Genomic DNA, 25,346 nt, shown 5'->3' with positions numbered 1-25,346 from the left:
TTAGAAATGGCATAAAATACCAGGCATACTAGTAAGAGCTATCAGTAATAATAAATTGATAAATTATCAAATTCAATACTTCAGACTTTTTGTAGTGGATTTTATCAGTATGAAGAAGATGTAAACGAATCAGTGGACCCGGGGATTGGAGAATGACATAAATTAAACAGTGTTACATAATATGAAATAGAAAATAACATTACAGAAACTGGGAAATATCTTTCAATGATGTTGCAGGAACGCTATTTACAAATGAACACTGAAAAGACTCAAGAACCTAGTTACATATTTTTTTCTCTTTTACAGTCTTGATGAATATTAATTTTTGATCATTGTGATTAATATTAAATAAGCATTATATGACAATAGACATCTATTTTTTAATCCTGTTTCTGTGAAAGAAACCTTTAAATTATTTACATTTTAAAATTAACATACAGAAGTAAAAATTAAACCATTATGGAAGGATATAGTTATTAACTTAGACTTCATGTTAATATTCAACTAGATGCTCCCCTCTATTTAGTCTTAGGGGAATTCTGCACAAAAAAATTAAAAATTCTGTGCATAATATTTTAAAATTCTGCATATTTTATGTCAAAATAACACAATATAATCACATCAGTTTCAATTATTTTGGTAATTTATTTCAAAATACCTGTCAGCAAGTATGTCTGTAATAATATAGACGACAAAAATTCAGAATTTTTTTTTTTTGACAAATTGATTCCTTACTAGGCAAATTAATACAGAACTTTGAGTAATTCATTTAAACTACAATACAGAAACATATTTCCCGCATCCCTCAGAAGCAATGCAAAGGCTTGGGGGAGTCAGGGCTAATGAAGAAGCTGAGGGAGAGGGAAGGAGCCTGGGAGTGAACCTGGAGGATTGTTGCGTGTGGGTGGCAGAAGTATGGAACAGTTTTTGGGAGGAGAGATAGGGAGTTGGGGAGCCTCCACCATGCAGGCCTTGACTGACCCCTAGCCTCTCCCATTCAGTCAGGCACATTTGCTCCCATGCCCGTGTGGTCCTGCACCCCTTCCCATTCAGAGCCTGGCTCAATGCTGTCACCCCACTAGTTCCTGAGTCCTGCCCTAGTCTGCCCCCCCAACTAGCCCTTCTGAACCCCAGTCCATGACCCCCCAGCAAGCTCCCTAGGTGCCCCACTCTGTCTGTCCTCTGCCCAGATCCCATGCCTCCTAACCTGGCTCTACAGGCAGGATGCTGTGATGAACAGGGGGGGAGGGATAGCTCAGTGGTTTGAGCATTGGCCTGCTAAACCCAGGGTTGTGAGTTCAATCCTTGAGGGGGCCATTTGGGATCTGGGGCGAAAATTGGGGGTTGGTCCTGCTTTGAGCAGGGGGTTGGACTAGATGACCTCCTGAGGTCCCTTCCAACCCTGGTATTCTATGATTCTATATGATTCTAACGCAGCAGGCTGCAGGGTGTTACTGCTGGCCAGCCGCTGCTGTATGTTCTGGCATCACAGCAGTCTCTGGTGGGCAAAAAGCAGAACTGCAGCACTTCTTGGGCAGAAAAAAAATTTCTGCGCTGGACATGAATTCTTCATGTGCGCAGTGGCACAGAATTCTCCCAGGAGTAAGACTCTATTTTACAGCACAGAAGGAGAAAATTGTACGTGGAAATGGACAAAAGAATGGTGCCTAACGCCAAGTACATCCCCAGCTGTCATATACATAATAGCTGTCTGCAGCCTCACCACATGAATGCCTCCTATTAAGGCTTGTGCAGGTGCTAAACTCCCCTGGTCCCTCTAATATCAATGGAAATTGATGGTACTTCAAAGGATCAGGCTTTTGGGGCTCTGCTGAAATTGGGTTCTGATTGCTGGAAATGGGGTGAAGCGCAGGACACAGCCACTCTGAAAATCCTGATTTCATGGGAAAGGCCTCAGGATTTCTCTGATAAGATGGTGTGATGCTTCAGAGAGCAATGCTAATTCTTCCACCTCCGAGTAGAAGTGCGCGGTTTCAGTAGGAGAGCCAATGGGAGCACAGCGCAAAAACGGGATTTGCTGTCGGGTAAAGTGAGCTCAAAGGAGCGCAGAGCAGGAACTTCAGTTGCATGAGGCCTGCAGGATTGGGCCAGAATTTCCAACTGCTTTGCATTCTATATAGGTATTACAGACCCTATCCTTCCCCCTTTATTTGAAGCTCTCCCTCTCACCATGTGGTTGATATGGCCAAGAGAGCCACTCAGACTGTTCTAAATGTGCTTTTTTCTCTGTTATTTTTTCTACAGAAAGAGATGACTTGGCCTTTGTTAAATTATTGCAATTGCAAAAGATATAGCTGGGGAAAATAAAATAGATGATGGTTCCACATTTTGTACATTAATATAGTATTTAACAGGTTTATACTGCAATATAGAAATCAAATATTCAAATCCCATTTGGTTTTATCTTAAAAGTCAGTTCTTTGTTTTTTATTCATTGCTTAGGGATACAAGGGAATTACATGCTTCATAGTAGATCGTGGCACAGAGGGCCTACATGTAGAGAAAAAGGAAGATAAACTGGGAATCAGAGCGACTTCTACATGCCCCGTAACGTTTGAAAATGTAAAGGTACAGTAAGTGTTCTAGAGGTTTAAGCAGAAATTTAGTAACCTTGTTAAGTGTAACTTGCATACATTTTGAGTATGATACAGGATTAGGAAAGAAGACTTGGTAAGCACTTGATTTTCACAGATGCTAAATTTTTGGGGGTAGCTGTGGCTGCCCGGCATCCCTGAAAATCGGGACTTAGATTACTCACTTGGCACCTCAGTGATACAGGTTTTCATTAGTGGTCCAATTCTGAGTAATTTTCTCTGTCATCCTTCTTATAATCCTGTGTGTGTTGGGGAGGGTTCAACAAAAGTATTATGGGAATCAGGTGCCCATTTTATATTGCTGCCTTCAGTTATGAGACTTGTTAAATAAAACATTCACACTGATTCAGCTGTGAGCGGTACTAGCAGTTACAGAACAGAAAAGAAGGAATAATTGAGTGGTTTTATTCTTTAGGTTCCTAAAACCAATATCCTGGGACAGCTTGGACAAGGTTATAAGTATGCAATTGGAATGCTAAATGTGGCCAGAATAGGTATTGCTGCACAGGTGGGTAACATTGTTTAATATTTAATGTGATAATTCTGTAGTGTGAATTTGGATTGAAACATTTAAAATATTATAAGAAAGAGGTTGGTAAGGGAAAATTAAGAAAATACCTTATGAAAAGAATCCGTGTTGCCACTAGATGTCACTCTTCTTTTTTGTAAGATGAAATAATTTTTGGTATAGGACTATACATTATACTGATTATTGTACATAGTATTGCTTTTAATAATGCAAAATTCTGTTTCCATTGTAATAGTCTATTTTGAGAACAAACAGCAGTTAATCTCCAATGCTTAATTTATTAATTTTCAAATATATCTAAAATGTCATCATCATTAGAGAGACAAGGTGGGTGAGATAATATCTTTTATAGGACCAACTTCTGTTGCTGAGTGAGACAAGCTTTCAAGCTACACAGAGCTCTTCTTCAGGTCTGGGAAAGGTACTCAGAGTGTTACAGCTAAATACAAGATCAAACAGATAGTTTAGCATAAGTAGTTAGCACATCCAGTGTGAAAGATGCCTGCTGGTGGAAACTCTCAGGAAGCAGGTGGGAGAGCTACAGGAGGAGGTGGCTAGACTGAGGCGCATCCATGCCCATGAGGAATTCCTCGAAAGTATTCATATGGAGACATGCAAGGCCGAGGAAGCTGTCCAGCTAGAGAGGACTGCTGTCACACCAGGGGAGGAGGATATGATTCTGTCACAGGGACGACACTGGCTGCTGGTTGCTTCTGGCAGCAGGCAGTGCTTCAACGCTGCTCTGAACCCATCCACCATGGTGATGGAAAACCGATATGCTGCCCGGGCAATAAGTGATGAGGAATCACCCCCAAAGTGGGAGGAGGAGAAACCATGTACCCCCAAGGCTGGGAGGATTGCAGTCACCACTCCCAGGGGGAAACGTAAGGTAGTGATGGTTGATGACTCTCTTCTGAGGGGGATGGAGGCACCCATCTGTCGCTCTGACATGGCATCCTGGGAGGTATGCTACGTGCCAGGGGCCCATATCTAAGATGTTATGGAGGGATTGTCGAGGATCATCCGGCCCTCTGACTGCTACCCTATGCTACTCATCCATGTGGGCGCTAATAATACTGTGAGGTATGACCCTCAGCAGATCAGAAGTGACTACAGGGCTCTGGGAGTAAGGGTGAAGGAGTTGGGAGCACATGTGGTGGTCTCTTAGATCCTTCTGGTCAAGGGTAGGGGCCTGGGCAGAGAGAGATGCATCCTGGAGGTGCACACCTGGCTGTGAAGATGGTGTCGCCAGGAGGGCCTCAGCTTCCTTGACCACGGGATGCTGTTCCAGGAAGAAAGACTGCTAAACAGAGATGGGGCCCACCTATCGAGGAAGGGGAAAAGCATATTTGGATACAGACTGGCTAATCTAGTGAGGAGGGCTTTAAACTAGTTCGAAGGGGGAACCCACAGGTAAGTTAAAAACATGGACACCTGGGAGAAGGGTCAGAATTTGGGGAGAGTATGGTCTGTTATAGTAGGAGTAAAGGAGAGAGAAGACAGAACCTGGGGGGGAAATCAAATCAGTATCTTAGATGTCTGTATACTAATACGAGAAGTATGGGGAATAAGCAGGAAGCAAAATGCTAGTAAATAAACACAACTATGACATAGTTGGCATCACAGAGACTTGGTGGGATAATACACATGACTGCAATATTTGTATAGAAGGGTACAGCTTGCTTAGGAAAGACAGGCAGGGAAAAAAAATCAAGGAGGTGTTGCCTTGTATATTAAAAATGTATGCACTTGGACTGAGGTTGAGATGGAAATAGGAGACTGACTTGTTGAAAGTTTGTGGATAAGGATAAAAGGGGTAAAAAAACAAGGGTGATGTCATGGTAGGGGATCTACTACAGATCACCTAACCGGGAAGGAGAGGTGGATAAGGCTTTTTTTTTTTAAAAAAAACAACTAACAAAATCATCCAAAGCACAGGACTTGGTGGTGATCGGGGACTTCAACTACTCAGACATCTGTTGGGGAAAATAATACAGCAGGGCACAGATTATCCAACAAGTTCTTGGAATGTATTGGAGACAATCTTTTATTTCAGAAGGTGGAGACAGCTACTAAGGGAAAGGCTGCTCTAGATTTGATTTTCACAAATAGGGAGGAACTGGTTGAGAATTTGAAAGTGGAAGGTAGCTTGGGTGAAAGTGATCATGAAATGGTAGAGTTCATGATTCTAAGGAATGGTAGGAGGGAGAACAGCAAAATAAAGACAATAGATTTCAAGAAGGCAGAATTTAGCAAACTTAGGGAGTTGGTAAGTAAGATCCCATGGGAAGCAAATCTAAGGTGAAAAACAACTGAAGACAGTTGGCCGTTTTTCAGAGAGACATTATTAAGGGGCACAAGAGCAAACTACCCCACTGCGTAGGAAAGATAGGAAGTATGACAAGAGACCACCCAGGCTTAACCAGGAGATCTTCAATGATCTAAAAATCAAAAAAGAGTCCTAGAAAAAGTGGAAATTAGGTCAAATTGCAAAGGATGAATCTAAACAAATAAGTAGGTAGGTACAAAATTTGAAAGGCCAAGGCACAAAACGAGATCAAACTAGCTAGAGACATAAAGGGTAAAAAGAAAACATTCTACAAATACATTAGAAGCAAGCGGAAGGCCAAGGACAGGGTAGGCCCGTTACTCAATGAGGGGGGGGAAATAATAACAGAAATGGCAGAGGTGATTAATGACTTCTTTGTTTCATTTTCATCAAGAAGGTTGGTGGTGATTGGACGTCTAACACAGTGACTGTCAGTGAAAATGAGGTAGGATCAGAGGCTAAAATAGGAAAAGAACAAGTTAAAAATTACTTAGACAAATTAGATGTCTTCAAGTCATCAGGGCCTGATGAAGTGCATCCTAGAATACTCCAGGAGCTGACTGAGGAGATATCTGAGCCCTTAGCAATTATCTTTGAAAAGTCATGGAAGACGGGAGAGATTTCAGAAGACTGGAAAATGGCACTATATTTGCCCATCTATAACAAGGGAAATAAGGACAACCTGGGGAATTGCAGACCAGTCAGCTTAACTTCTGTACCTGGAAAGATAATGGAGCAAATAATTAAGCAATCAGTTTCAAACATCTAGAAGATAATAAGGTGATAAGTAACAGCATGGATTTTTAAAGAACAAATGGTGTCAAACCAACCTGATAGCTTTCTTTGACAGGGTAACAAGCCTTGTGGATAGGGGAGAAGCTGTAGACCTGGTATATCTTGACTTTAGTAAAGCTTTTGATACTGTCTCGCATGACCTTCTCATAAACAAAGAAATGCAAGCTAGATGGAGCTACTATAAGCTGGGTGCAAAACTGGTTGGAAAACCTTCCCAGAGAGCAGTTTCAGTGGTTCACAGTCATGCTGGAAGGGCATAATGAATGCGGTACTGCAGGGATCAGTTCTGGGTCTGGTTTAGGTAATGGAATAGAGAGTACACTTATAAAGTTTGAGGACGATATCAAGCAGGGAGGGGTTGCAAGTGCTTTGGAGGATAGGATTATAATTCAAAATGATCTGGAGAAATGGTCTGAAGTAAATAGGATGAAATTCAACAAGGAAAAATGCAAAGTACTCCATTTAGGAAGGAACAAGCAGTTGCACACACACAAAATGTGAAATGACTGTGAAGGAAGGAGTACTGCGGAAAGGGATCTGGGGGTCATTGTGGACCACAAGCTAAATATGAGTCAACAATGTAACACTGTTGCAAAAAAAGCAGACATCATTCTGGGGTATATTAGCAGGAGTGTTGTAAACAAGACACAAGAGGTAATTCTTTTGCTGCACTCCGCGTTGATTAGGCCTTTTAGTGTAAGTACTTACATAGTTAGATTGACATAAGCTGCCTGGCGTTGACCTAACTCTTAGTGTAGACCAGGCCTCTCTCTCACCAACAGAAGTTGGTCCAATAAAAGATATTACCTCACCTGCCTTGTTTCTCTAATATCCTGGGACCGACATGGCTACAACAGCAGTGCATATCTTCCATCATGTGTGTTAATTTTTCAAAAAACAAATTCAGCTATTTGACTGATACTGCAGATGATCTTAATGGTGTAAGAATAAAGTATAATATTTAGTGCTTACAAAATTGGTTGCATACTTAGCAAATGACATTTGATATTAGCTTTTTATCTTAATCATGAAAAGGTCCCAGAACAAAATTGATATGTTATAATGGAAGTCTGCTAAGTTTGTGGTGTTGTACTTTAAAAAATGTACATTAGGGCACCTTAGACCAAAATGTCAATTGAGTTTCTGGATTATTTAAAATATGTGCTATTTAGTTATGAGTCAGATTCAGATCCTGAAATTCTAATTGTTTTAACTGGGAACGGAGTCCAGCCCTATAAAAGTTGATTTGGTTTTGTGGCTGTTTTTATCATTCAACCTTTGCTTTTAAAGGGAAATATAATTAATGCAAAAATATTATTTTTGTTATGCAGTAGAGGTGATGTGTCTGTCCCTATCATTTTGAAGGCTGTTATTCTTCCTTATTCCTTTTCCAGCTGCTGGCAGACAGACCAGGAGTAATAGGACGTGCCTAAATGCATGCTTTCCACATGGTAATGTAGCATGACACTAAATAGGGTTGGCTTTTCCATCATTTCTGAAGATTATCTGTGATTAGACTTTGTCAGGTATGGCCTTAAAAAAATCTAGATCACTGGCTCCGATTGTTCTCAGAGATATAAATAACATAGCTCTTCTGGCAGTAAAGTACACTGTCAAGGTCTTAATCTAATTACTGCGAGTTACCCTTGTAACCTAATTAAAAGTTAAGGTAGGTATTTGTTATATCTTAGCTAATACTTGTTTTTGGCACCTTCAAATGAAGAGAAATGTGCCTGAATGAAGAACAGCTATTCTAAAAACCCTGTAGAATTGAGTTCAGTTTTGCAGTAGTAATAGTTTAGAAGGAAATGAATTTCTTATAAATGTGATTGTTTCTATGAAAACAGTTTCAAATAATTATAATGTAAAAGAGTTGTGTGTGAAGTTACATGTGCTCATTTGTTTGTCTTCAGTGCAGTGGAAAAGGGTAGCATATAGTGTAGCTAATTAAGAATGTACTACAACTATATTTTCTTCTTCCCTTTATCTATTTTTATTTTATTTTGTACTGTGTTCCTCCAGAATTTTAAGAGCGAGTAGAGGATAAATACTGTTTGAGTTCCAGTGGCTCTGGAGGAAGCATCTATGGAATCTGGGATAACATAACCCTTGTAATTTCTCCTATATAGCTCTGGCCTATGTGTACAATCTTTCCCCGCCCCCTTGAATTCATGTTTGAAAAATAAAAACTCTGCGCCCCCCCACTTGAATTACTGGAAGGGCGCTTGTCTTCTCTGATTGGGACACTTGGCTTTCAGTCAAAGACCTGTCTTCCTAAGGCTCTGTAAAATAACACAGGTTGGGGCACCGTATAAAAATAAAGTAACGTAGTTCATCTGATCAAATAGTTGGTTACCAAATTTTAGCAGCCCACCTTTATACTCTAGTGGCCCAGATCATTCTCAGTGGAAAAGGTATTGTTTTTTGTTTGGTTGGTTTTTTGGGGGGCGTTGTTTTATTTTTGTGAGATTCCAGTTTCAGGATCATCACTGTTAATTCTGCTTTCTTACCAGCTATTCATGTCCCTTGTCCGTCTCCCTTTCCATCTCTATTTTTTGTTGCACGTGCCTCTTGTTTGTTTCATTTTCTGTCTTTTTCTTTGCTCCTGTTAGGAAAGTTCTATATGTGTAGCTGAATACAGAATGAAACCAGCTAGGATCCTAATTGGTTTAATTGTGCATCTGACTCTTACTAGGTTTCAGAGTAACAGCCGTGTTAGTCCGTATTCGCAAAAAGAAAAGGAGCACCTTAGAGACTCACCAATTTATTTGAGCATGAGCTTTCGTGAGCTACAGCTCACTTCATCGGATGCATACTGTGGAAATTGCAGAAGACATTATATACACAGACACCATGAAACAATACCTCCTCCCACCCCACTCTCCTGCTGGTAATAGCTTATCTAAAGTGATCATCAAGTTGGGCCATTTCCAGCACAAATCCAGGTTTTCTCACCCTCCGCCCCCCCACAGACAAACTCACTCTCTTGCTGGTAATAGCCCATCCAAAGTGACGACTCTCTTCACAATGTATATGATAATCAAGGTGGGCCATTTCCTGCAGAAATCCAGGTTCTCTCACCCCCCTCCAAAAACCACACACACAAACTCACTCTCCTGCTGGTAATAGCCTATCCAAAGTGACCACTCTCCTTACAACCTGCATGAAAATCAAGGTGGGCCATTTCCAGCACAAATACAGGACTCTTACTAGTAAATTCATAACTTTGCTAGACATTAAAAATCATGGCCTTAATAAAGACACTGAATTTATGGCTTTTACAACAATCTGTAACTCACTAACTTCCATTTTTGTCCTATGACTACAGTGATGTTAATGGGCCACTTCACCTTGAATGTCCCTTTAGAATATGTGCTAACTACTTATGCTAAACTAACTGTTTGACCTTGTATTTAACTGTGATGCTCTGAGTACCTTTCACATAGCAGAAGAAGAGCTCTGTGTAGCTCAAAAGCTTGTTTCTCCCACCAACAGAAGTTGGTCCAGTGAAAGATATTATTTCACCCGTATTGTCTCACTATTATTAATGGATTCTCTAATAGTCCCTCTCTTGTAAGAAGAGTTATGAAAGCTTGTGGGATCTTTTCTTCATGATTTTCTTTGCAATAAAATATTCTTCATGAGTATTAATCTTCTATCCAGACCTGAAAATCTTTGCTTGATCATCCTTGCTCAGACCAGTCTGTCAGAAGCTGGCATAAATACTGTTTTTAAAAGTGTGGTTTTTATAGGAGATTTTAATTTCCCCCCCAAATAGTAAATAGGGGTCATGATATGTGGCAGCCTTGTGGTATGTCAGACACAACTGGCCCCAGAGCTCGATACGTCACATTCGCCAATTACAAGTATATTCTATTTCTGATGCTTGTTTAACTCCCATTAGCATTAATAGAAGGCTGTGGAATGACAGTAATGTAGGGCTGGAAGGTACCTCAAGAGATCAATTCCCTCCATGCTGAGACATGACAAAGGTATACCTAGACCATCCTTGACAGGTGTTTGTCTAACCAGTTCTTAAAAACGTCCAATGACTGATTCCACAATCTCTCTTGGTAACCTATTCCAATACTTAACTATCTTTTTTCCTAATGTCTAACATAAATCTCCCTTGCTGTAGATTAAGCTGATTACTGCTTGTCCGGCTTTCAGTGGACATGGAGAACAATTGATCACCATCATGTTTGTAAAAGCCATTGACATATTTGAAGACATCTCAGGTCACCCCGCCCTCCCCCCCTCCCCCCAGTTGTCTTTTTTTCTCAAGACTAAAGGCCATTTTTTAACCTTTCCTCATAGGTCAGGTTTTCTAAATCTTTTATCATTTTTATGTCTCTCCTTTGGACTTTATCCACATCCTTCTTGAAATGTGGTGCCCAAAACTGGACACAATACTCCAGCTAAGGCCTCACCAGTGCTGAGTAGAGCAGAAAAATTACCTTCCACATCTTATGGAAAACACTCCTGTTAATACACCCCAGAATATTAGCTTTTTTTTCCTTCTCCTTTTTTGCAGCTTTGTCACATTGTTAGCTTATATTCAATTTGTGGTCCGAGCTGGTGTTAAAGAAAAACTTGTACTTGTTTCCTATGACATCAGTTTTGAGTCATTAGGTAGGAGTAAGAGTTTAAATGGGTTCATCTAACATGTTAGATATTTGAGACAGCATGTTCAGGGAATCAAAGGCTCAGGGGATTTGTATTGCAATACTTTCAATTTCTAGGTCACTAATTTTCATCCATCCCAGCTAGATTGGTGATGATTCAAAGTTTTGCTGTCTGATGTCTCTTTGGCGGCCTATATGAAGTTAATTGTTACTATTACTCCAGTTGTTAATAAGCAGGTGTCCACATCACAACTGGCTGCCCTTTTGGTAGCTTCGGTAGAGCTGCTAAAGGTTGAATAGGCATCAGTCCCTTAAAACTGTCCTCTAAAGGTGGTCTCTCCAGAACATTATGGGGGAACTGTGCTACTGCCACCTCCTTTGTACCAGTTCTGTAGATAAATTACTCTAATTTTTTATGCTGTCAATCTGGCACCTTCATAACAGCAAAATAATTTGATTATAATTGAGTTTCTATAGGTACTATATATATTTATATTTATTCACTGTTTGCTTTAGACAGGAAAATCACTGTATACCAATTAGGGCTTTTCACAGGATCATACACTGAGATTAGAAAAGACTACTTGGGCCATCTTTTGATGCCTCTGAATTTTACAGAAAAGTTCACCACATCATTTTCGCTAATGTCTTGCCTTGATTTACAGGGCTTCACTGTGTATCCAGATGGTTATGGAATAGGCTTGTTCTTCTTGCAGACTCTTTATCATGACTCACCTGGACAAGAATTCTAACAGTAGTAAAACCTCAGCTAAGGTTCTGGTTAGAATTGTTTTATTATATTTTGTATTTACATCATCTTTGGTTTTATTATTCCTGATACTACACACAGCATATTTCTTTTTACAGAGAAAAACTAAGCTCATCTCCTTGAATGCTGAAAAATTAAAAAGGCACACCATCTGCCCAGAAAAAGAATTACTGTAATTATTACCTCCGTTGGGTACATTAAATGTACAATTTGTTTACTCAGTGTAATCTTTGTTTCTCTGTTCATTCACAGATGTTGGGATTGGCACAGGGATGTTTTGACCACACAATTCCATATGTAAAGGAGAGAGTCCAGTTTGGGAAAAGCATATTTGATTTTCAGGTATTCATCAGTGTATATATTAAAAGCTGTCTACTTAAAAGAGTCGTAATCATAATAGAAAATGTCAGGAATGAGTCATTTGATTGAATAACTATAGTGGTGTTGTGTTGTTTAATGTCTCCCCTTCTCAATGTCTGTGAATGGCAAATTGAAAAGAAATTCAGATAAACCTGAATTTGGCATATATGATCTGCAGATCTAATGGTGTTTGTGCATCTGTTTGTGCATCTATTTCATACATTAATTAAAACCTGACAGGACACTGGACTAGATGGACCATTGGTGTGACCCAGTGTGGTCATTCTTATGTTCTTAAGTGCCTAGTGCAAGTACTCATTCGGCGGGGGCATGATTCACTGCTATTCCCGAATTGGAAGTACATTAGAAGAAGTCATCTCCTTAAGGTGGGGAATGGAGTTGAAGTCACTATTACTGAATGGTTCAGCCATATTCACCTCCTGGACCAGATCCTTTGCTCTACATAGGAGTAAATCAAGAATTGCCTCCCCTCATGGGTTCCAGGACTAGCTGCTCCAACAAGCAGTGATTAATGGTACCTAGAAATTTTATGTTTGCATCCTGTCCTGAGGCGATAAGTACCCAGTCAATAGGGCAATAGTTGAAATCTCCTATTGTTGTTGGGTTTTTTATTTTTGTAACCCCTCTAATCTCCCTGAGCATTTCACAATCACCATCACTATCTGGATCAGATGGTCAGTAGTATATTTTTACTGCTATACTCTTACTATTCAAGCATGGAATTTTTATCCATACAGATTCTGTAGTACAGTTTGATTATATTTGACTTTATGCTTTCTTGTATATATAGTGCCACTTTCCCGCCAGCGTAACCTATTCTTATTCCTCTTTAGTTTGTATCCTGATATTACTGTGTCACAATGATTATCGTTGGTACACCAAGTTTCTGTGATGCTTATTGTATCAATATCCTCATTTAATACTAGGCACTCAAGTTCATTCATCTTAATATTTAGACTTCAGCTTACCAAGTTGTAACAAATTTTACAACCTAATGTGCCCATTGGGTCCCTGTGTTGCTGTGCGGAAGATTGGCTGGGGGCGGGGAGGGGAGGAGAGGAAGCGAATGTTCAGATCAATCTGGCAGTGAGGGAAATATTCATTCCTTGCTCCCAGAAGTCTGTTAGTGTGATACCCACAGCAGGGCCCCAAAATCCAGTTCTACTCCAATTGTGAGGGGAGGGAAGTTTTGATCAGGATGCAGAATGAGGAAAAAAGCTTATCAGCCCACTCTTGAATACTCAGAAGCCAACAGCCTTATAGTGCAACCTTCTGTCTAACCAATCAGCCAAGGAGCTCTCCCTCCTCAATCACATGAAGCAGAGTATCCAGGAGGAAGGGAAGAAAAAAGACAGGTGCAATTTTTCAGGTGGCTCAGATTTTCTTTCTCCTGCTGGCCCAGATAAAGTCTTACCACCTCTGAAAGTGCAGAAAGGAGGGGGGGAAAACATTTTATTAATCCACGATCATATTTTATTTCAGAATGCAGGTTTAAATCTTTGAAAAGCAATACACATTTTGCTGCATATTGAAGTTAGGCAGCTGGATAATACTTTAAAGAATATTAGATGTGTTGTAAGTTCTGTCTAACATCAGGCCTGCTTATTACAGGGAATGCAACATCAGATAGCTCAAGTGGCCACCCAGCTGGAAGCTGCACGGTTGCTGACCTATAATGCAGCCAGACTCGTAGAAGCAGGAAGGCCATTCAGAAAAGAAGCAAGCATGGCCAAGTATTATGCTGCCGAGGTAACCAATATTTGCCTTATTTGGTACTCTTAGTTCACTTGCTTTTCGTTTTAAAGCCTCATTTTTGCTAAATATGTTTCTTAATAACTTGTTTTCTTTGTAAATTGAGCATAGTTTTCTCTTGTTTCCAACATGCAGTTTTCAGACAGGATGAAAGTAGGACAACTGAGGGATAAACAGAATAACCCTCTTAAATAGAGGACAAAAAACCCTCAAACAGCAGAATTAAAGAAAGGAAGTGTAGTATTATTTATTCACTCAATAAAACCTCAAATACTAGCATTCACCCTCAAGGAGATGCTCTGAAAGATTCCATCACCTCAGGATTCACTGCTGTGGTAAGATAGGGGGGAATTAATCTGTGGTCAAGAACACCTCTTCCAATCATAATGATAATTCAGGATATAAAATCCAGAAATGTCTGTGGGAATAGAATCACTTCCTTTTCACTTGCAATGGTAGCCAAAACAGCAATTAAAGTTTCTTTCTTGGTAGGGAAGGGACTATTGCAAATAACTATTCTGACTTCTTCATGTCATCAGGTGAATGAAGTAGGAATGAACCTTAAATTGGTGCACAAACAACATTCTTATAAAGTTTGCATAGAATAGGTGACTCAAATCTCCATTCTTTCCCTTTCCCTCCAATTGCTGCTTTAATTATTGCTTTGCTTTTCTGAAATTAGATGGAACAAATGACATTGACTGACTTCTTGGCAAAGATGTGTCCTGGGATAGTAATTGTGAATCTAATTTTCCTTAGGTTGCAACACTGACAACTAGTAAATGTATTGAATGGATGGGTGGAGTTGGATTCACAAAAGATTATCCAATTGAAAAATACTATCGAGACTGCAAAATTGGTAAGCAGCAATTACTTACAAATATATAATATAGACGTGGGTTTGGTATTGTTTCAAGGTTAACATAAGAACGGCCTTACTTGGTCAGACCAAAGGTCCATCCAGCCCAGTATCCTGTCTACTGACAGTGGCCAATGCCAGGTGCCCCAGAGGGAGTGAACCTAACAGGTAATGATCAAGTGATCTCTCTCCTGCCATCCATCTCCACCCTCTGATAAACAGAGGCTAGGGACACCATTCCTTACCGATCCTGTCTAATAGCCATTAATGGACTTAACCTCCATGAATTTATCAGTTCTCTTTTAAACGCTGTTATAGTCGTAGCCTTCACAATCTCCTCAGGCAAGGAGTTCCACAGGGTGACTGTGCGCTGAGTGAAGAAGAACTTTCTTTTATTTGTTTTAAACCTGCTACCCATTAATTTCATTTGGTGGCCCCTAGTTCTTATATTATGGGAACAAGTAAATAACTTTTCCTTATTTACTTTCTCCACACCACTCCTGATTTTATATACCTCTATCATATCCTCCCTTGTGTTTTAATTACCTGGATACCAATTTGTCAGAGATATTTTCCTTTCAACAAATAAACACTGCGATATGACACTGATAAGGGTCATAAATATCTAGATATATGAGTCAGTCTGTCTATCATATTTAATTCAGTGTTAAAAAAAAAAGTGTGTGTGTGTATTGCTTTAGTGTGAATGTTACTGTTCAATCCAAATTTCAGTTCAAATTACTATCAAAGGTACTTAAAAATTAAATTGAAACCACAAGAGGGGGGAAAGAGTTTGGGTTAAAAAGTGTCAAAGTGACTTAGAAGTACAAGTCTCACTTTCAAAAGTTACTTGGCTATTTACGCTTCTAAGTCCTGTACTAAGTCACTTTGATAGTTTTGACAGCTTTAGTCTGACTTCTGGCTTTAATGGCTGATGTCAGCTGTAAATACTTTAAAATTTGACTTGAAATGTGGGAATTGCTGTTCATGGAAATTTCTTACCCCCCAAAATAAGTCAACTATTGATATTATATACCAACAAGAAAGTTTGCTTCACTATAGTCAACAGTAAAATACTGTAATATTTTGTGTGAATATCAGCTCTGCTTCTGGTTGTTAATATGAATCTTTGCTTTATTGTCTTAGAGCTCTAATTGGATCTTTAGAACAAGGATTTAAATTACTGTTAATATGCTTAGTTTAGTTTTATTTCCTTTGGTTTGTTTCAGGTACAATATATGAAGGAACTTCAAATATCCAGCTGAGTACAATTGCAAAATGCATAGCTCAAGAATACTGAAAACCGCAAGGACGTTGTGACTGTTCACACTGAAATTTAGAATCAGCATGCCTCATTGGTGAAATCAAGGGTTTCATATTTATTCCAAATTGTGTGTTTGTTTTTTAAAAAAAAAACCCTAATCGTGGAATTTTATCCCTAAAACACTTCTAAAACAGTGCAATGATTTAAGTGATTGGGTTGTTTCAGACTGTACAGATCGACAAAAGTAAACAAAGAAACAGGAGATAAATCCTCAACCTGCTCTACTGGCACAAAAGGGCACAAAGACACCTGAAGAGGCAGCTGATTTCCCCCAGGGCAGAGGTATCATCAGGTCTGAGACACAGAACATGTTTGTCTAAAGTGCTTTGTGCAGTTATATAAGTAAGTACAGAGCACTTTCCAAGAGAAACACTAAATAAATGTGTGTTTATCTATAAAGACCTAAACAAATTTGTGTGCAAATTAATTGCAGTTATTGAGTTTCTGGCAAGACGCCATTACAGCCTTTGCTGCGGCAAAAAATTACATACCACTGTCCTAAACACTAGTCTCCCAAGAAATGGACAGTGTCATGTTGGGCCAAATTATTTAATCTCCTTGAGTTAGATTCCGTTGCTGCACCAGTGCAGACTCTGGTTTGGCAACTGAGTGGGTTGTGCCTTCTTGCCTGAGTCTTCAGGGAACTGAGTTGGCCCCCGGTGCAGGGTTAGGGCAACCCATCAGGACTTCCCTAAGTTGCACCTCTGCTGTTAGCACTGCAAAATAACCTGGGCATAGGATTGGCCCTCCTGTCTCCCGCAACAGGGCTCTTTTGATGGGTTGCAGAGCTGCCTTTGTACCTCTTCAAGAAAGTCTGCCATGCTGAGGATGGGACTTACAGCTGCTTTTTAGCTTTGTTATGCTGTTGTAAAGTGGCTTCGGTGCTCCTATGAATTCCCCCGTGTGTCTTCAGTCAGCCCAGCTGAACAACTGCACTGAAATCACATCTTCAGTAACAGGAATGTTGCACCTGTGCTTTCCTAGATTAAAAACAAATATTGGGGTTGTCTTTTAAAAAGTGCCTGTATTTCTTTAAATATAACACCTATATTTTGTATCTGTTGTAGAGTCTCTAACAATCTCATTTTTAATAAGGCATCGGAACTATGAATTTTGTAATTTATTGAGACTGAGTAGAAAAATTTTGGTCAGATTTTTGTGCACTAATTACTCATTCTTGTTAAAGCTCTGAGGCAGATATCAATTTAGGGCATGGTTTCTGCATGGAAAAATATTAAAATATGCTATTTTATATGATGTGTTCTGTGCTCTTGTTCTCAATCATATTTTTCTTCAAATGTCAAGACTCTGTACTGCTTCTGCAAAATGATCTCTTGAACTTCACAAAAAGGAACAAAAATAAATATTTGATCCACTGTCTTAAAGGAATCTGGTGTGAAATACAAAGTAATTAATTTTGAAAAGAAACTTGCTCTTGAAAATAAATGGAATCTTTAACTTGACCAAATAATTACTGAACAATTTACAAGTATATGTAGAGTTTGATCACCAAATAGAGAGAGGAACTGGCATTCAGCTATCTGATTTGGATGTGTTTGAAATACCTAGATAGTTTTAAATTCTGTCCAAGAGGTGCAGCAAGAGAGTATTGGAATGAAATTAAGAAAAGGAAAAATTGGTTTGATGTGATGGAAATTTTCACCCGTAAGCTCTATTAGATTGTGGAATAATCTCCTAGTTAAAGTAGAAGCCCCATTATTTGAATAATATTACATTTAAATGAATAAAGGGCTTGAGAGTGTACTGTAGTAATCAACTGTGCATTGAGCAGGTGTGGATTTATTGATATCCTCAGTTGGAAGATACAATAGAAGTGCAAAGCTGAAATTTAATTTTCTGATGTATGTATTTTCTAGAAAATTGTTCGTACAGAAGAGCTCATTGTTCGTACAGAAGAGCTCATTGTTCAGTGGTAGGATATTGACTGTTATAGTTTTTATAGTTACAATGTAAAATACACATGAAATTTCCATATTACAGTCCTTTGGTAAAAGTCCTGTTTCAACTGACATCAAAGCTATTAAACCTGTCACCTCATGATAATGTTCCAGATATGGAATATCTGGTTTTACAGCAGCTAACTATGGCTTTTTGACTTTATCTGTTAAAATGTTTCTTCAGTTTGTACGTATTTACTCAAATCCAGGGCATATTTGCGATATTAATCTGGTATTCTTTTCACGAAAAAAAGTTGAATTTAACAACCAGCACAAATACCTAAAAGTTCTCCACTTTGATCCCTTTTCTTCAGTTGTCAGATATGAATAACTGAAGTAGACGCACATCAAGTGTCAGTAAGAGTAAGAATTGAAGGGGACAAGTGTGTATTTTTTTAAGATGCTTATGAGAAGTCTCAAGTGTTCTGTAACTTAAGTATTATGTCCCCCATCTATCAGGTTAAGTACAGTAGCTGCAGAGCATTTTACAGAGATGGAGTTAGGCAGTTCCCTCGTAGGATTAATTCCTTATATTGGATTTAGTAAGGTGATGTGGCATGGCAGAGGTCCATGACTATATTGAGTTTGTCTAAGATTTCATGAAATATTAATATTGTGTGACTAGTTTGCAAGTTGTCTGCATGCCGGGGTGAGGGATTTACAAAAGGTAAGTGACTAACCACAGACGTTGTTTCCAATACTGTAAAGCCTATTCATGAACTATCCACATTATATTGAGATAACCATAGTGCTAACTCTAATAGTTGGTTCAAACATTATATACAAATTTATGAATGTTTAGTTTTTCACAAGTTTATGCCTTAATCCTATTTAAATAACTAAGTCCTGTTTACTTTTATTGCAGAGAGGAACAAACCATTCAAAGTGAAGTGGCAAGTTACAAAGGGCGGTTAGTGAGTTACAGATTAGATTTACAACAGTGGCTTTATTTAGACTGTGATTTTTAGCAAAGCTCCCAGGTTCATTTTTTGAAGGTTTCCTTTGAGGACGAGGCCTCAGAGGTCATATATGGAGTGATTGTTTTGTGAAAAGTGTTCACCCAGGGATAATATGGTGTTTTTGTCTTATTTTTCTGTATAAGTTTATATGGGAGTGTAGCGATTGTCCTGTTTCACCTACGTATTTGTTATTGGGGCATTTATTGCACTAGATGATGTACACCACATGTTGGGATATTCATGTGTAGGCTCCAGGGGCCTGAACTTCTGCCTCATTACAGAACCTGATATATTAATGTGGAGAACTAGGAGAATTCTGTCATGAACCACCCACAATTATCATCTCACTATCAACAGTCATAAGAAAAAAGAATCATCTGAATGGCCACCGCACAGTGGACGAAACCACACACTTGATCATTACATTGATTGCTTTTCGAAAAAAAAGCAAAACAAACATCACAATCTCTCCACTGCGAGAGGACAGCTATATAGTCGCTGTAATCCAACCACCAGATAGTGATCAAACCAGCAGACAAAGGGAGTGCCATCATTGTTCTCAACCATGACGACTATGTCAGTGAGACCAACTGACTACTCTCTGACACCACCTTTTATAAAGAACTCAAAGATGACCCCACACCACAATACACTCAGGAATTTAAGAATATCAAATCCTTCCCCAAACAATTCCAAGAGAAACTCTACAACCTTATCCCCCAGGGACACTTTTGTATGCTTCCCAAGATACACAAACAAGGGAAACCGGTCAGACATATATCTGGCCATGGCATTCTTACTGAAGGAATATCTGGACATAGAAGTCATCCTAAAACCACTCACCGCACAAGGGACCAGCTTCTTCCAGGACAAAGTCGACTTCCTCCAGAAACTCCACAGCATTAACAGCCTCCCTCAGAACACCATGTTTGCCACAATGGATGTCTCCTCCCTATACACCAGCATCCCTCAGGATGGCTCCCCAATATGCAAGCCTCTTGATGGGCCACCTTGAGGAAGAATTTCTGGACAAATGCACCTCAAAACCCCCGATGATATACCTGAGATACATCAATGATATTTTCATCCTTTGGACAGACTACCTAAACTCCCTCAGATTTCCACCAAAACTTCAACAACCACTACCCATCCATTAAACTTTCTCTAGAACACTCCCAAACCAGCATCAACTTCCTGGGACATCATGATCAGCTTCAACAATGAAAACCCATAGTCAACTATATACAAGAACCCCCGATCACCACAGTTACCCTCCAAGATCCAGTAATCACTCCAAACACACTAAGTACAACCAGGCCCTCAAATACCATAGAATATGCTCTGAGGAGAGTGTCAGGGATACACACCTTAACATACTTAAAACAAAGACACTCCAGCACAGAAGTAGATCACATGAAAAGGGCCACCCAAATACCCTGAGGGAACCTGTTTCAATACTACACCCTTCTGACCGCACCCACCTATTTGTCACCTACCACCCCACACTAGAACCCATATGGGGTATAACTAAGCAATTACAACCCATATTTGATGGGGACCACATCCTGAAAGAAATCTTTCCCAAACCCTCTCTTCTGCCTGTCAAAAACACCGCAATCTCACCAAGCTTATCAGAAGCAAGCTCCTCACAGACCAGGACACCAGCTTGAAGCAGCACCAGACCCTGCCACAACAGCAGATGCAAAAACTGCAGACATATCTCCACTGCTATGATGATCATTCTTCTCTCCCCCCCCAGGCCAACACACCTTTCAAGATCCACGGGTCGTACACATCCCAATATGTGTCATTCCTCATCCAGTACACTAAATGCCTCAGTAACAACTATGTGAGGGAAACCAGACAATCAGTACACTCTCAGATGAATTCACACACAAAAATAGGACATAAACACCATATCACCCCTGGGTGAACCATTTTTACAAAATTATCACTCCATATCTGACCTTTCAGTCTTCATCCTGAAAGGAAGCCTGCACAATGAGTTCAAAAGACAAGCCTGGGAGTTAAAGTTAAATTCATAACTTTGCCAGACTCTAAAAATCATGGACTGAATAGACACACTAGATTTATGGCTTATTACAACAATCTGTAACCCATTAGCCCCCTTTTTTTGTCCAAGGACTACACAGGTACTAATTGGCCACTTTACCTGGAATGGCCTCTTAGAATATGTGTTAACTATTTATGCTAAACAATCTGTTGCATCTTGTGTGTAGTTGTGAGACTGAGGCTTGGTCTACCCAACTTATGTCGGTATAACTAAGTTGCTCAGGAATGTGGAAAATCCACATGTAGTTATACTGACCTAATCTCTGGTGTTGACAGCACTGTGTCTTCTGTTGACAACGTCCTCTCACGGAGGTGGAATACCTATGCTAATGGGAGAATTCCTCCTGTCGGCGCAGGTAGTGTGTTCATTAAGGCTATGTCTACACTACAGCTGATGTTGGCTTATGTCGCTTGGGGGTGTGAATAAGCCACCCCCCTGAGTGACATAAGTTACACCAACATAAGTGCTTTATGCTCGTGTGCGCAGTGCTATGTCGTGCTATGTATGTGCTGTCAGGTGAGCATCAAGAGCTGCTGCTCTCCTACCCTCCCCTTACGCAGCCCGAGTGGGGAAAGTGACCTGATTGCAGGGAGCCCTGGCATTGCTCCTCGCCCTGCCTCTCTCAGCCCCCTAGCGGTGTAGGGAGGAGCAGCGTTCTGTGGGGAGTGAGCAGCAATGCTAGCTGCTCCATGCATCCAGGTCAGTTTCCCCACATGGCACGGGATGGGGTGCAACGGTTACGGGTGAAAGGGGGGAGTTCAGGGGTTGGGGCAAAGTGGGGATGGGAAGCCTGTGTGGACCAGGGACAATAGGGGGCACCCAGAGGGATACAAGTTCACCCGGGAGCATTTTCCCTCAGGCTGGCCCGGGCTGCTCCGCTGTATGTGTAGACGTGCCCTAAGCACTACAGCGTCGCAGCGGCACTAGACAAACCCTGAGTACCTTTCCCAGACCTGAAGCAGACCTCTGTGTAGCTTGAAAGCTTGTCTCTTTCCCCAGCAGAAGTTGGCTCAATAGAAGACATTACCTCACCCACCCTGTCTCACTAATATCCACGGACCAACGTGGCTAAAACAACACTGCACACAACATTTTGAAGCTCAGTGCCAAGCTAACATGAAGTCTCATTCTAACATAGATAGCAAAAAGGAATTGGAATATCTATTTCAATAGAAATGTGCCAGTTCTAAAATGATCCAGTATAAAAATGCTTAATGTGACTATATGTCTGACTCAGGACTTCGCTATTTGATAATAGATGTAATATTAGGCTGCTTTAAAATCTTGGCATTATATTAGCCTTAGCAATGAGAAGCAGCATTTCTCTAAGCTAAACACTATTCTGACCGCATACATTAACTCTGTAGTAACAAGTATGTCACGAATACCAGCCAAATTGCCACTGAGTCAGTGCAACCCAGTGGCAAATAAAAGATTCAGGGGTAGGGGAACCTGTCATGTTACTTGATCTACTCTACTTAATATATAGCAGATGATATAAAAAAAAAATTACGAACGTCCAACCAATCTAATGACTCAACTTTTTTTGTTAAAATATAAGAGTTTAATAGAACATCGTATGTCTAACATTCCATTATTACATGAAGATTTAAAAAAATAAATATAAAATGTTAAAGGTTTTGAATTTAAAATCTGTACACGGATTAGTTGTAGACTTGTTGGGTCTCTGAAACTGGCCCTCATGTGAGTGCTCTACTAACTAAACAGGTATCTAATCTCAAGGTGACTTCAGAAAATATTGAGCTAGGTGTGCCCAATAAATAAACCCTCAATAGCCAATTAATCATTTTTTTTCAAAAAGTGTAAGTACCCCCAGTGGGATCATCTGTGCCCCCTCATGGCAAGGGTTGCCTCTTCAGTGCCCTGCTGACAATTCATTCCCTCTTCAGGGCTCCCTTACTACATGCACACCAAACTAACAGTCTCACAGGCTCTTCGGGACAGGCTTTTATTCCTTTTTCATTTTCCCAGTACAGCAAGCCAAAAGTGAAAACAGAGCAATTACTATGGTGGTCCTGAGCTCTGTCCTCAAGGTAACTCTTCCACAGCCTACTACAAGGCCTCCTGCCTCTGACGGTTTCAGCACCACACTTCACTTCACCTGACCCAACCCAACACAGCCCAGCCCTCTTCGCTGCAGCTTCCTCTTCTTAGAGTGGAACCACCTGATCCTACCTAGGTGTGGCTTTTTTATAATCAGTGTTGGCTAGCTCTAGGCTCTTCAGCCCTGAAGGAAAAGCCACCCTGTTACAGTAACTAAATAGGGATCCAATTATCAAGTTCTTAGCACCAGCAGCTCCCAGTGAAAACCATGAAGGTTCACTCTCCCATTGAAAGAAAGGGAGTTGCTGCCTGCTGAGCACTTGAACAACAGGCCAAGAACATCTAAAAGGGGCTTGGATCACACTGAAGAAAGAACAATTATTGGTTTTCCTTAGTGCTATGAGACAAGATAAAACTCATCAACAGGAAAACCTGCAATATGACAAAAAAAATCCTTATCCATGTTGGCAAATAAGCAGGGCCATCTGCCCAGGAAATTGGTATTTATGGGCAGAAAAGTGAATGCCGTGCTTCTCTACCCAACAAAATTGAGGGTCTGTTAACATTAATTGCTTTGGATTGTCATACTGGCCACTGATGCCAAGTCAATGTGGCATCTTATATCAGTATTTTTTTTACTCTTGCAAATCAGAATCCTAGGCCCTTCCATCCCTATTTATTAACGGAGTGGAGGGAACATTCTCTGTTATAAAACCATTAAAAATAAAACCTGCCCAAACAAGTGTCAACTGCTTTCGAGAGAGATGTGAGATGGAGAGATGTGAACATGTGCAGACTTGGGCAGGAATTTCTCTTGATTGGCTCCATTCTGTTCTCTCTGAGGTGACCCAGAGGTTTAGAGTGGGTGACCATTCCTTGATCTTGCTTTCATCACTCATAGATCAGATTATTATTACAGTATACATTGTACATGGGTTGAAGACTGCTCTTTCTTTCATAGTTGAAGACCAAAGTGCCGTAATACACATACAACAGGCTAGCTTTAGATGTTCTGTCCTCATCCGGAAATTAAGGCTGAGCTCTTGGATTTAAAGGAGTTCAGCCCAGTAACTGGGATGCCATCAGACTATACAGTCACGTGCATACAGATGACATTCTTCCCAGATAAACATATGGGATGGAAATACAATTCATGCATCCTGAGAAAACAATTCACAATCTTTGATTTAAAAATCATAAGCCTCTACTAAATAAACTAACAGAATCTCTGTTAGTTGTCAGAGTTGAGCGAATGATTTATAATGAACAATTTATTGGATGAATGTATCCTTTCTTTTCACGGAATATCCATGGCAATTTCACAATTTCCTTAAATTTATTTGCGGGTGAATTTAGACGACTTTTGTGATACTTCTCTCCTCCTTCTCCTTTGGAACCTTTAATAATTTGCTGCATATATTCAATCCTCAATATTCTGAATTCATACTATGTTACTTAGGTATGTTGTTTTTTTTTCTCTCTCTCTTCAGTGTGATGAACCTAAGCACTTCTGGCATGAATACTCACTTTCCACCTTTTGAAATTCACTTTCTGCAAATATGGGAAGACATGCGTGGCTAAACATTTTTGCTGGTAAAACTTGCTTGAATATTTGTGGAAAGCAGATACAAAAGAGGCATAAACATGGCCAAAGCAAATTAATTTGAAAAGTCAAGCAATTCAGATCTAGTTAGTTAACTAGTTACAGTTCACACAGTTCTACTTTCCAATAAGATTTTTATTCCCATTTCAAGCCAGCCGCTAGAGGGCAAGCCATTCCCAAACTGAGCACATCTGATTCTGTACAGTAGAGGGCAGAGGTACACATTCATACAAGCCTACAACGTAAATCATGCTCACAAGAAATCACACAAATACTAATTTTAAAAATTTCAGGAATCCTTTCTTTTACCAATATACACACAAATGAATTTCATGTCTGAGTTGGCATTTAAGTTTCACAATAATTTTTCTTTGGCTTAGATTGGTTTAGATGATTAGAGTGACTTTTCAATCTTGCAAGGTTCATTCAGCATGTGTTTTCTACTTTACTGTGGATCTGCGGTCACAGATCCTTTCCTTTTTTTTTTCCTTTGGGAGTAAGGTGATGGGTGGGATAGAGGAAGGGATTTGCTGTAGACAGCTAAGTATGTTCCCAAAACTGCATTTTTACATTTTGACAATTTTTAAAAGTTAATTTTCAATTTCAATCCTATTTCCAGCATTATTTTGTCAGATTATGATAAACCTACAAAATTTACCACCTAGTAGAAAACCCTTAAGAGCATTATTGAAAGTGTAACACCTAAGAAT

At 39.8% G+C, this 25,346-nt stretch overlaps 1 protein-coding gene across 1 annotated transcript in view; it reads left to right on the top strand.

Annotated features, from left to right (window-relative positions):
* The window catches only part of ACADSB (acyl-CoA dehydrogenase short/branched chain), a 29,842-nt gene extending 12,500 nt beyond the window's left edge, over positions 1-17,342 (top strand). The window contains exons 6-11 of the mRNA XM_074959206.1: positions 2,464-2,589; positions 3,031-3,123; positions 11,915-12,004; positions 13,655-13,792; positions 14,555-14,654; positions 15,884-17,342. Coding sequence (XP_074815307.1) covers positions 2,464-2,589; positions 3,031-3,123; positions 11,915-12,004; positions 13,655-13,792; positions 14,555-14,654; positions 15,884-15,954 — 618 coding nt within the window. The 3' untranslated portion in view covers positions 15,955-17,342. The remainder of the gene's footprint in view (positions 1-2,463; positions 2,590-3,030; positions 3,124-11,914; positions 12,005-13,654; positions 13,793-14,554; positions 14,655-15,883) is intronic.
* Positions 17,343-25,346: the final 8,004 nt, after the last annotated feature.

Source organism: Natator depressus, chromosome 7 (genome assembly GCF_965152275.1).
Source record: "Natator depressus isolate rNatDep1 chromosome 7, rNatDep2.hap1, whole genome shotgun sequence".
NCBI lineage: Eukaryota > Metazoa > Chordata > Testudines > Cheloniidae > Natator > Natator depressus.
The sequence above is the reverse complement of the archived record's forward strand: the minus strand, read 5'-3'. Positions and strand labels throughout refer to the sequence as shown.